This window comes from Lipotes vexillifer, unplaced genomic scaffold, assembly GCF_000442215.2.
Source record: "Lipotes vexillifer unplaced genomic scaffold, Lipotes_vexillifer_v1.1 scaffold1051, whole genome shotgun sequence".
In the NCBI taxonomy this organism is placed as follows: Eukaryota; Metazoa; Chordata; class Mammalia; order Artiodactyla; family Lipotidae; genus Lipotes; species Lipotes vexillifer.
Window position 1 is genome coordinate 239,658 of NW_006785088.1, and position 13,737 is coordinate 253,394.

The 13,737-nt window shown below is 38.5% G+C and overlaps 1 protein-coding gene across 1 annotated transcript in view; it reads right to left on the reverse strand.

Moving 5' to 3' along the window:
- Nucleotides 1–729: 729 nt before the first annotated feature.
- ADAMTS3 (ADAM metallopeptidase with thrombospondin type 1 motif 3) overlaps nucleotides 730–13,737 on the reverse strand; it is a 298,193-nt gene continuing 285,185 nt past the window's right edge. The window contains exons 19-22 of the mRNA XM_007457205.1: nucleotides 13,475–13,607; nucleotides 9,434–9,641; nucleotides 7,586–7,703; nucleotides 730–3,497 (exon numbers count right to left, since the gene is read on the reverse strand). Of these exons, the coding sequence (XP_007457267.1) occupies nucleotides 2,938–3,497; nucleotides 7,586–7,703; nucleotides 9,434–9,641; nucleotides 13,475–13,607 (1,019 nt within the window). The 3' untranslated portion in view covers nucleotides 730–2,937. The remainder of the gene's footprint in view (nucleotides 3,498–7,585; nucleotides 7,704–9,433; nucleotides 9,642–13,474; nucleotides 13,608–13,737) is intronic.

Sequence of the window (13,737 nt, forward strand, 5' to 3'; positions counted from 1 at the left end):
CTTGGGAAATTACAAGGACAAAGATGATACTTAGTATTTTAGTGAATAACTATATGTGTGAAGCCCTGCCCTAACAGCTTTACTTATCTCATTTCTCACAGCAGTCACACAATGATGCTTGACAGTTCTGCCTCCTATCTTACAGACGAGGAAACTGAAATCTAGTGAGATAACCCAAGATCATTCAGGTATGAGGTGGTAGGTGGAGTTCAAACCTGAATCAGTCTGCCTTTGCAGTTTAGACTGGGAACTGTGGCAAGACAGTGTCTCCATGTTACAGAAAGAAACGCCCTCTTCTGGGATGTCCTGTTCTTCCCACACTCCTGAGTCCTGGGGTCATGTGCTCCCACCAATCCTCAGGGTTCAAAGCTGAGGGCTGCTTTTCTAAAAACCACCCTGGGATGACACATTTTAAAAACAGAAGTGCCCCTTTTCCTTCTCATACTCCTAGCATTATTGCCACTTTCTGTCTCTTCAAGTTCTGTGGGATGGACTTAGGCAAAAAGCCACTCCCGTAACCTCTTATTTTCTTTTTTTTAAAATGTTATTTAAAAAATATTATGATACAACCTGATGTGAGAAGAGGAGACACGGTCACTTTGTTTGAGCCTCTTTAGAGAAAGTCCAAGTAGCAAATGAACTTGATACTATTTCACTTTGTAGGAGGAAATAACATGTTTCCATTACTCAGTGATGAATCTAATGATAAAACCTCGATTGAGCCAGCTCTATATTTTGTTAACGTTTTTATTGCTACGTGCTCCCAATACAACAAACAGCATCAGTAGTGTACACTTTGATAAAAAGGAATTTTTATCTTAGTAGAAAAGGAAGCTCAAAGATCAGAAGTGTAATGAATATATACATCTTTATGGGAGGTGTATGTGTGTGACCAGCTTTCTCTGTGTTCCCCTGTGGACCAGATGCATGCACACGCAAGCAAACTGAGGAGAATTTCATGCTCGGGAAATTTTTAGGGGAAAAAAATGACTTCTATTGAGGTTCACGGATTGTTTTACAATCTGGAATTCACCTAATTCATTTGACTTTCAAAAGTCTTGCACCAAGTAGCAGTGATTCTTTAGAGGTATAGAGTCAATAGGTGAAGCTGTTATTTTTACCATGGTTAAAATGCAAACGTTCTTGCACATTCTGTGCTTTGAGAAGTTAACATATCTATATTTTAGTTTGCATAATGTAATTTTAGACAGTTCAGGAACTGACCTCCAAATCATTATGCTGTCAACACTTATCTTTCTTTTTTCTTTTAAGTGTAATTCATGAAGTATTTATCTCCTTCATATACTTCTTTTTTGGTGTTTTTAGTTCCCTATTTCATTAAACAGCTAGCTATCTGAGCCCATACTATTTTATGTTTCGTCAAAGGGGAAAAAGTTACCAACTTTGCATCAACTACTCTAAAAATGCAAAATTTGCATAACGTCAATTTTGTTCAATTTTAGCTCTTTGATTTGGCTGCTGTAGTTTGCTTAAATTTCTCCTCTATGTACAGAACAAAGCATGCATCTCTAATTATTTCTCTCTAGTTTACCAAAATATGTCATTGATATTAGCGTAAATATTTAGTACATAAAAATACTATCAAGAAAAAAAATCAACTTTTAATAAATATCTTCAGTTCTGAATTCTATATACAAGTACTTTACATCTACTCCCTGGAGAGAGCATTTCTGGCTTCACTGTGAGTAAGGTGATCACTGACATAAATTACTAGCACATTATTGCAGTCAGATGCATGGTGGTTGTGAACATGTAGATATGAACCATGAGGAAAATAAATATTGCAACCATTGACAAATGCTTTCTTGAAGCTGCTTCCAGAACCCTAAAGCCCTGCTATACTTGATTGTTATTTGTAGTTCAACAATGCTTTTCTCAGCTACTGACATACAAACAAATGATCTCAGTACATTTTTCCTTTGTTAATAATTATAGTACATTGAGTATGCCTGTTTGTATATGTCAACAATGGGACAATTAAAAACAACACAGGAAAGCAGGACAATTCAATGGTGTCTATTGAGGCCCTGGTAAAAGGGTTTCCATTTTGTCCTGTACAGGCTCATTTACTGGTCTCTGTTCCCCGTGACTACAAGTATACTAAGACACCAAACTTATTCTTTTTTATTTAAAGTATGGAAGGTAATAGGTAAGTTGAAATCTCTATATCTGCAGCTTATCTGTTCTTTTTCTTTTTCTGTAATTTAGGTGTCACATTGTTGATCAAACAAAACCACACAACAAAACCCTTTGTATTGTCAGTAGCGGTGTTTCTAACTTCTTTGTAATATTCTGCTTTGAAAATCAACTCATAGAACGTCAAATAAGGCAATACTCAATGACAGGCACCTAGAATATCCAGAAATGTAATATAGTAAACAATCATTTGAGAACACATCTCTTAAAATAATACTGATTTCTGCAATATACAGTATTTACACAACAGCTGCAAATTTGCTCATACAATATTTCTAATATAGATAAATAGGAATACAAGTCTAAGAATTCTTTGCTCCATTTTCAAAACCTTTTGTTAAAATGTAAACCATTGGCACCTCTTTTTTTATTTTTACTGTAACTTTTTTAAAACAACAACAAAAAAATCAGCTGATATGCACAATTGATTCCAGTCCCTTTTCTGCTTTAGAAAATGACCAACACGCTTAGCAACTTACTTTCCTTCGGTTAATAATCTTTGGTGCTTTCTTCCAATGAATTCTGGTAAATGAGTCAATGCAGAACAAAAGGAGGATGAAAGCAACTAGAAAGTGAACCAGCACTTTTTGTTCTTCCACGTACAGATAAAATGAGTTGATGATTTATGGAGATTTCCACTTTAAACAAGCTGTATGCACCACGGGGAGAGCGAGCTTGTCCAGATTCTCCACTGATGTCTAGCCTTTTGGCTTCACTTTCTCATCTTTCCATTGTGGATGATCTTAGTGGACGTCTCTTGTCAATAATCTTTTCATCTTTCTTTGAGGTTCTTGCCTGAGAAGAAGCACCTATGGAATCACTGGCTGCAAGGAAGGGGGCAGCAACCATTTGTGGAGATGAACTGAGGTGGCCACTCTTGGTGGGTGGGGAGGCCAGTCTCAGAGTCTTATTTTCTGCTGGCTGAGCTCTCCTCTGGGGTAGGTTAGCACCACTGGATTTACTGTTTGGCCTGAAAGCAGCATGTGCATTTGGACCTCCTACAGAAGAGATCCTGCTCAAAGATTTCTTCTTCTCAGCAGGAGTCTCTAAATAGTAAGGAACCAAAGATGTAGGCATCATTAGAGATTCGGGGAGGTCACTGGAGTTAAAGATAGCATCATCATGAGTTTCAGCAGCTTCTGGAAGGTATGGTGGTGGCAGGGTGCTGCTGCGCTTGCTACATGACTCACAACATAACTTGTTATAACCCGGTATGGAGCAGTATCGCGCCAGCACCTCCATTTGACAGAATATGGATTTATCTCCCAAACATGGCTCATCTGCAAAGATTAAAAGACAACAAAGTGAGACATACATCCAAACATAAAAGGAGGACAACACGGATGGCGCTAGAGAGCATTAAGCTAAGTGAATAAGTCAGACAGAGAAAGATAAATATTGTATGATTTCACTTATATGTGGACTCTAAAAAACAAAACAAACAAAACAAAAAACAGAATCATAGATACAGAAAACAAATGGGCGATTGCTGAGGGAGGGGCAAAACAGGTGAAGGGGATTAAGAGGTGCAAACCTCCAGTTATAAAATAAATAGGCCATAGGGATGTGACATACAGCACAAGGAATATGGCCAGTCACATGTTAATAACTTTCTATGGGGACAGACTCATTGTGGTGATCATTTCATAATGTATGCAAATACATTATGCATAGTGTATGCAAAATCACTAGGTAGTACATCTGAAACTAACATAATACTGTATTTCAACTATATTTCATTTCAAATATAAAAATAAATATAACTAAAAATGAACAAAAGGAGGGAAGAAATTTAAATCGTATATGAATATAAAAAAATTTTAAGTAAAATCTAACATTTATGGGAGTTGTCCACATTAGACTTCACATTAAAAATATGAATATTAGGATGAATTTACTAAAATAAATATTCTCTATGTGCAAAGCATTTGAATTGACCAGCACTTTCACATCTCCATCAAGAGTCTTCAGATCAAGGGTAATTTTTTCTTCCTAGTAGAAATACATATCTGATTTTAGAATGAGAAAATAGAATTAGTTAGTTTTACCGTATTTTTAAGATATAGAGGGCACTGTTTTTAAAAAAATTTTATGATAGTTCTTTCTTTATAATAGAGTAGCCTCTATATTAAATTTAAATTTAAAATCAAAATAAATACTAAAGACCTGTTGGAACATATTAAATCTTAAAACTATATTACCAAAAGAAAAATCAAGATACTATTTTGGTTTGGAGACCATCCTCCAGAGTGAAGGCAACAGTTTCATGTTTACCATTGAATGTTCTCAGGTTCCTTGTTATTTGAAAGCACAAATCTGGGTAAAGGGTGCCAACTTTCTTATGAATAATTCATGGTTCTTTAATTTCATTGAATTGATAGTACTTTAAAGAGTACTAAAGTAACACTCACAAAACACTTGGTAGGTATGTGTGTACAGACTATTTCTATTATTTTTTAATTTTATTGATCATAGATTATAAGAATTAGATTTCAAAAAATCCAAACATTGAGCTCATGAAAATGTTAGTTTGTATTTCTTTTCAGCCATTCCAGAGCATATCCTATGCAGAGAGCCCATGCACACAGTCCCAACACAGAATACTGATCCCATATCCAATTAATAAATGCAAAGAATTGTAAATTGTGGCATTTATATAATATAATCACTTAAAATTACAATGTAATATTGGGTGGTTCTACATTGCTAGGTAAGGAACCTGCTATATAACTTGCCAAAGAAATTAAATCCCTTTTCTAAAGTTCGAGGGGAAAAAAAGAGGGTCACTTGTCAGGGCCAAAACAGGCTAAACTTAACCACCTTTGTTAGCGTTATAATGCCATGCCCACTTCCCAAGTTGTGGAATGACTTGTATTTCCCTCACGTTTACACATCTCTGATACAGTATGATGTGTTTGAATATTTCATATTAGCTAAGATAATAATCTAATTAGGTTGTAAATGCCTGAGAATCACATTAATGGGTTTCACCTCAAGTATCAATCCCTTTTCCTATCTGAATTATTTTTTCTATGCCTAGAGCTTTCTATGCCTATAACATTTTCTTTTGGCTTAAGGAAAAGTATCAAGCAAATTCTTGCTGACAGTTGGGCATATTTTCAGAAATATATACCTCTACCAGTTATTAAGATCAATAAAGCTTACTCGAAAAGTGTTTAACCTCCTGACAGTAATGCCTATGTAAGAGTAAAATACTATGGTGACAGGAAATGTTATAGCTTCTAACTAGGTAAATTTGTTCTTTTGGCTTTTACTTGTGATTTGAAGTTTCAAATATACTTTCCAGAGAAAAATGATTAAATATGTAAGTCCTTTGTCTCCCCCTCATGGTCATACTTGTTCATGCCACCCCACATTTCAAAAGAAAATGTACAAAGAAATATTTTATAAGGTTTCTTTGGAAGAGCAGACAGGCAGTGGGAGGATAGGAAAGGAGAGAGACAGGCACAGAGAATCAGAGGGGAAGGGACACGGGGACTGGGACAGAGAGAAGGCAGGGAAGGCAAGAGACATGGGGAGATGGACAGACAGATGCAGAGTGGCAGAGACAGGGAGGTGGGCAGGGAGGGTGAGGAAGGACAGAGAAAAGTGGAGGAGAAAGACACTGACAGACACATGTGCCAGAAAAGGGGGAAGGAGGAGTGTTAGAGAGAAAAAGAGGGAAACAGAGAAAAAGGAGAGAGTCAGGAAGAGATGAGGAGAGAGAGAAGAGGAAAGGGAGAGAGCAGGAGAAAGAGAGAAAAGAGGTAGAGGTAGGGAGACTGGGGGGGGGAGAGGGAGAGAGAGAGAGAGAGAGAGAGAGAGAGAATGAGAAGAAAGAGGTGGAAAAAGCACGAGTGATATACACAGAAAGTGAGCAACATACAGACAGCAAGTGACAGCAAGTCAGAGACAGAGAGCGAAACCCACAGAGGAAACGGGAGGAGAGAAAAGTGGAGATAAAAAATGAGACACAGGGCTTCCCTGGTGGCGCAGTGGTTGAGAGTCTGCCTGCCGATGCAGGGGATGCAGGTTCGTTCCCCGGTCCGGGAAGATCCCACATGCTGCGGAGCAGCTGGGCCCGTGAGCCATGGCCGCTAAGCCTGTGCGTCCGGAGCCTGTGCTCCGCAGCGGGAGAGGCAGCAACAGTGAGAGGCCCGCGTACCGCAAACAAACGAACAAACAAACAAAAATGAGACACAACGGACACAGACAGATGCAGAGAGAGACAGAAAAGGAGGAAGAAGGAGACAGTGATAGAAACTGAAACCATCCAATATATGCTATTTGTTTTACAATAGCAAACTGAAATTATACAGATGTCCCCTGACTTATGACGGTTCTACTTACGATTTTTGGACTTTATGATGGTGTGAAAGCCATATGCATTCAGTAGTACTTTGAATTTGGATCTTTTCTGAGCTAGGGATACATGGAATGATACTCTTTTGTGATGCTGGGCAGGGCAGCAGCTGCAGCTCCCAGTCAGCCAGGTGACCACGAGGGCAAACGACTGACACACTTATAACCATTCTGTACCCAGACAACCATTCTGTTTTTTACCTTCAGTATAGTATTCAATAAATTATATGAGGTATTCAACACTTTATTATCAAATAGGCCTTGTGTTAGATGATTTTGCCCAACTGTAGGCAAACGTAAGTGTTTGGAGCACGTTTAACGCTAGGCTATGGTGTTCAGTAGGTTAGGTGTTTTAAATGCATTTTCGGCTGACAGTATTTTCAACTTAGGATGAGTTTATCAGGATGTAACTCCACTGTAAATTGAGGAAGATCTGTACATTAAAGAAAAGAGACTCCGCTTTTGCAATATGGCAAGAGTAAGTTAGGCAAATTTTAGCATATGCACAAGGTATCTATTTTGAAAGCACGCTGTTCAAGTCTATGGAAACGGATGGGCAGGTATTGGAAGTGGCTTTGTGAATGACATTTATCATCCACATGCCTAAATTGAATGATTTTAGTAAAGTATTGCCAAACCTTCTGCATTATTATGCCTTTGACAATGATGTGAAGTCATAAAGAAAATCAAAGAGAGAAAACAAGTAGCTCCTTCTAGAAACACAAATTGACAGAAGCTACATATACATGACACGGCCCTCACCCCAGCATTACTGCCTACTGGGAACCACAGAGGCCGCAGCGGTTATGATAACTAAATGGAGGGGACATTGCCGCAGACACCCATCTTAAAGAACTCTATTAAGCTAATATTTCAAGGGTGTTTTCCTTTAGTCATTTTTCAGTAGGCAAATGGAAATTCCAGAGCTTGCCCAGAAAGGAAGTTCTGCTTTTTGAGGCTCAAAAACCATGATCAGAACAGTGAAATCAATCAGTGTCACACCTACCATTACAGGGAGGCAGCTGACAGGCTCGGACAGACTCAGGCTTTTCACCATCGCAGTGGTCACCCGCCCTGCAGAGGACCTGCCTCACCTCTGTCCCTTCGCCGCAGGTTACTGAACACTACAGAAACAAAGGCTGTGACTATAGACGTTTATTCCACCAGGACTGTCTTTCTTCCTTTCCCCATGTGCACACTCACACACACACATGCACACACGAGCACATACGCATACACAGCTCTGGAGTTCTTTCTCTACGGCCCAGTGTTACAGTGACTTGGGAGACAAAGAATCCTAGCTTTACCCTGGGAGCATTGTTCTTTCTCTGAAAGCTTCATAGAATTGCTGTAGGACTAAATGAAGGCAAAGGAGACAATGTATATAAAGCAGTTATGCCTGGCATGTAGTAAGCATTTGATGCCAAACAAGTCATTGTTATAATGTAACACCTTCTGTAGTTCCTAAAAGCAGTAGTGGAGCCCGTTTTCAGAGAGCCCGTCACAGATCGAGCTTCCCATTCTCTCACCTTCCTTACAAATGGTGAATTTACTGACATGCTATGTTGGTTAATTAAACCTCTTTGAAACTACTATTACTCTATTCCCACAAATTCATTTCTTTAAGGAATGGGCTAACTGCTCTAAAACTAAGCCCAGAAGCAGCCGTGCTATTGATCTAGGTAGGAGCTGTAGAGGAGGGATGCTTGTTCCAGGAGTCTGAGGGGAACGAGACATGAGTTATCCTTAAGGTCCTGTGCAGGTCACTTTCATTTGCCTGTTCCTTCCCTCCTGGGCCTGCTCTCCATCCACTTCCTCCTTTGTCCTCTGTCTACTTTTTGCTGCCCTTTCCTCCGATCCACTCTACTATCGCCCCCAATTCTTCATTTGGAGTTTTTAGATATATGAAGAACTGTGGTTAATACGGGCAATGAGACACTGATCCAGCCAGTCACCGAGCAGACGTCATTTGGACAGGCACCGACTGGGCGCTGGGGAAGCAAAGCACCTGGTTTTTTGAGAAATGCATGGACTAGTGGCAAGCACAGGCTCAAAGACAGGAGTTACAATAAACTGCTGTGATCAGCAAGCCACTGGAAGGCCTCTTTGCCTCTGGAATGCGGTGGAAGGACTGCCGGGAAGGGCAGCCCTGGAAGGTGGTATTTTGGACCATGGAGCTGAGCCTTGGTGGATGAGGGGCAGATGGTCACATAGGAGAAGGGGGAAGGGCAAGCCAGCCAAAAGGGAGGAGGCTCAGACCCCCATGGTCTTTAAAACAGTAAACAGTTTACTCAGACTGGGACAAAGAGTTAGAATAAAGGAAGATGAACAAAGAAGAGTTATCATGGGATTTATTGTGGTTGTCATTTTGCAATGTATACAAATATCCAATCATTAAGTTGTACACCTGACTCTAAGGTAACGTTACATCAACTACACTTCAAAAAAAAGAAAAAAAAGAAGCGTTCGTGTGGTGTCAAATGGGGCAGGGCCCTGCATTCAAGGTCAGGGGTTTGGAATGTATCCAGGAGGAAAGGTGCAGTTCAGAAAAAATACCGGACATTAGATCAGTCACTTTTCAGAGGCCTCTGTGTCACAAGATATCCAAACGTGGTTTGCCCCCATCAACTAATCTTTCATGCAAACACTGTTTTAACCTGTGAGTTTTTCCTAATACCTACAGATGCGTAATGCTTCCAAAATATGTGACAGTTTCGCAATTCACACAAAGCCTACCTGATACAGAAGCCAAATTAAAATACACTTCACGTGCTTACCCCTTCCCCCCCCCCCCCCCCCCCCCCCCCCCCCCCCCCCGCCCCCCCACCAACGCACACAGAATTCGCACACCCACCTCGTTCCAGGGCCCCGTTTTCCACTGGGCCGGGCAGGGCACTCTGTTACAAGGCCGGCGGCTCTCTGGACGGCCACCCACGCAGTACTTGCTGTGCACGGAGCGGTTGGTGCCATCGTGGGATGGCTGGAGGCAGCGCACGGTGCGGAGCTGATAGCCGGAACTGCCGCAGGTTTTGGTGCAGTGCTCCCATTCTTCTGCCGCCCAGCTGAGGATGGGGGTTAAGACTGAACTTGGCGACCGGGTTGCGTGGTGTGCCCCTCCCTGCACCGCAAGCCTAGCTGTTTCTGCCCTCTGAATGACGTGCCCCCACCCCGCAGGGCAGGTTCAGAAAGACGGGCGCATCAAACAAAAAGTCTGAAAACTTTCTAACAGTCATAGGCGGGGCACATCTATTTGTCATGCCCTAGTATTCTGTCTCCCAGTGGCTCTGAAACAACCTTCTCTTTTCCAAAAGGATCATCCTCAGAGGGTTTCTGAAACTCATCTTAAAGTTGTCCCCTTAGGTTCAGGCATGATGGTAGTTCCCCAAAATAGCACCAACTCATAAAGAAGATGTGGCACATATATCCAATGGAATATTACTCAGCCATAAAAAATGAAATAATGCCATTTACAGCAGCATGAATGGACCTAGAGATTATCATACTAAGTGAAGGAAGTCAGAGAAAGACAAGTATCATGATATCACTTATATGTGGAATCTAAAAATATGCTAAAAATGAACTTATTTACAAAACAGAAATAGATTCACACACATAGAAAACAAACTTATGGTTACCAAAGGGGAAAGGGGGTGGAGGAGTGATAAATTAAGAGTTTGGGATCAGCAGATACAAGCTGCTATATATAAAAGAGATAATCAACAAGAACCCCACTATATAGCACAGGGAACTCTGCTCAATATTTTGTAATAACCTATAAGGGAAAAGAATCTGAAAAAGAACATATATATATATATATATATATGTATATATATATATATATATATATGTAACTGAATCACTTTGCTGTCTACCTGAAACTAACACAACATTGTAAATCAACTATACTTCAATAAAAATAAAATAGAAACCAACTCATTATAATAAATAATTATAAAATTATAAAAACCAACTCATTAAAATAAATAAAACCAATTAATTCTCAGCCATATTGCCTCACAGTGTTAAATATCTGAAAGGAAATTTTAAAAGGCTCCATCTGATGCCTGCTATGACAAGGTGATTTGGTTGCTGCTGCTTTTTCATTACCTCATGAGTTTACTCATGTTTGAATATTCTAAATGAGATTACAGTTCCATCTCTATGCTTGTTGCTGTGAAGGCTACCTGACATATCCATCATGTTTGGAAAATTCAGTTCTTCATATAGGCCCTTATTGGACCTGATGAAAAGGTAAAGGTTGTATGCATCTGGGCTTGAGCAGAAACTGCTTCCATGAATATACCTGACAAATATTTCCAAGGAATTTATTTTCAAAAAGACATCCTATGGGACATTCCCAAATTCTATGTCCAAATTCAACATCAGTGCCCCAGCCCTCTCCAAATTAGCTATAGATACAATATGACAGACAGTTCATCATTGCATATGTCCCAAAGGGTTGTCACCATTGATTCCAACTAGGTAATCAATCTGTTAGTATATAATGGAGGCATTCTATTTATCCTTTCCAAAGTTACTTTCCCTGTGCAATTTTTTTTCTTTTTGTATGTATGGAGCACCAAAATATAAACAGGTTAAAACCTTGGCAGTCTTTGCTATTCAGAGTTTAAGACTGCCATAGGTTTTCAACTGGCAGTAGAATGAATTGTGGCAACTAAGAAATTTTACTCAATTTTGAAGGCTTCCACTGTGACTCTCATTTAAAGATAGGTGTTAACATGAGAAGTATATACTTCATAGTCATAGATACTTTGTTACCTTATTCCTTCCTGAAATTCCCAGAATGACAATAAAAAATACATAAAATGGCATACACTCGTAAAGTGTTCAGCATGATGTTTTGATTTACATATATCGTGAGATGACTACCACAACAGGTTTAGTTACATCCATCATCTCATATAGATGCAGAGAAAGAAAAGAAAAAACAATTCTCCTTGTGGTGAGAACTCTCAGGATCTACTGTCTCCATAACATTCCTACGTATCATACAGAAGTTTAATGCTGCATTCTATACACATGTGAACAACCAATGTTCACCAGACATAGAAAGTCTCTAACGCAAATGCTGAATGAAGGGAAAAAAGAAATAGAAGAAGTAATGCACAAAAAAGCAAATAATCTTTAAGAGCCTAAGAAAGATAAACGAATATATTACATCTTTGAAATAAGAATCAAATGTCTGGAAAACAGAACATTTGATAAACAAAACAGCACTTGGATGTTAAAACTCTCTTGGATGTTAATGACATAGTAGCAAAAATGGAAAAATTCAGCAGGGAGAACAGTATATACCAGGAGAGAAAAGAAAAGAAAAGAAAAGAATTAGATCTGTCTAGAAACCCTAACTACAAATTTCCCAGAAAGAATACTGAAAATCATAGGGGAAACTTTTCAAAGAAAAAATACAAGAAAATTTCCCAGAGGTAAAAGATATTAGTTTTGTGCTTTAAAAAGTCTACAAGTATACAGCACAAGAGATGAGAAAAAAAGAGCACAAAGGCAGTTTATCACTATGAAATTTCAAGACACTAGGAACAAAATGATCCTACAAACTTTGAAAGACAGAAAAAAAAAAAAGAGGTCACATAGAAATACTTGAGAATTAGAATAGCAAATGACTTTTCAAGAGCATAACTGGAGTCTAGAAAATAATGGAGCAAGTTTATAAATTCTGAGAAAAATATATTATAGGTTGGAATGGTATACATACGTGTATGTCCAAATGAAAAAAGAGTAAGAGTAGAAGAAAGACTTCTTATATACCCTTATACTTTAACCTATTATATACTTTTCTTAGGTGTATAGAAGCTTAATTCTTATATAAAATTTTTCCTTTGTATATAGTTTTTTCATGGAACGACTGAAAGATATGCCCTACCAGAATGAATGAATACTCTAAAAGATAAGAAAAAGAATGCAGAAAACAGGAGGTCTAATACAAGAGACATGCAGTAGGAATCCCTTGGAGGAATGGTAAAAAGAAGCCCCAGGAAGGAAGCTGTGTAGGAGCTCAGGCAGGAGCTAGAACACAGAGAACTCTCTGGGACATGTCTCTAAGAAGACACAAGGACAGGATACTTGAGTGCGTAGCATTTAGAGGAGAAGAGTTTGGGGATGAATTAGTGAAAAGTAGTAGAAAATGATACATAAAAAGCAAGACATTCACTAACTCTAGGAGAAACAAAGTTTAGTAAGAAAAGAAACAAGCAGAGCATGCTAAGTGACTCAACTGTCAAGAGAGACACATGTTGTTAGAATAATATGAACTCTGAATATCAATATCAGTATTGATACACATACACACACACATACACACACACACACACACACACACACACACAAATGAATTTATATATAAAACAGAAAGAGACTCACAGACATAGAAAACAAACTCAAACTTATGGTTACCAAAGGGGAAAGAGAGGGAAGGAGGGATAAACTAAGAATATGGGATTAACAGATACAAATTACTATATATAAAGTAGAAAAGCAACAAAGATTTACTGTACAGCACAGGGAACTACTGATATATTCAATATCTTGTAATAACCTATAACGTAAGATAATCTAAAAAAAATACATAACTGAATCACTGCTATACACCTGAAACTAACACAATATTGTAAGTCAACTATATTTCAATAAAAAAAGAGAAGAATAAATAAAAGTAGTTATTTTTGAGAAGCAGAGATATGGGAAAAAAACCCACAGGACTACAGCTTTATATAATTCCTGTGAAATGATCTGATCATTGTAACCAGGTATATGTATTAGCTTTGACTAAAAATTAAGTTAAAACTAAAAAGAGCTAAAGACATTTAAATCCTTTTTATTTTGTCCTCAGTATATGATAGTTAAAATAAACACTTACAGTGGATGTGTACACTCTTGAATATTGCACATTCTTCTAATAGGTTTTGGCTTTTTGTTGGCCTCACAGAAGCTACGATGAACCATTTTATTATCACTTTTCCTACGGCATCCATATTTAGTGTACTGGAAACCTGGTAAGAGAAATATATTTTTTTGGATTTAATCACTTATTCATTCCATCATACATTTGATCATTCACTCACTCATTCATTTATCAAATATTTATTGAGTCATAAGTTAGGCACTGTTCTAGGTGCTGAA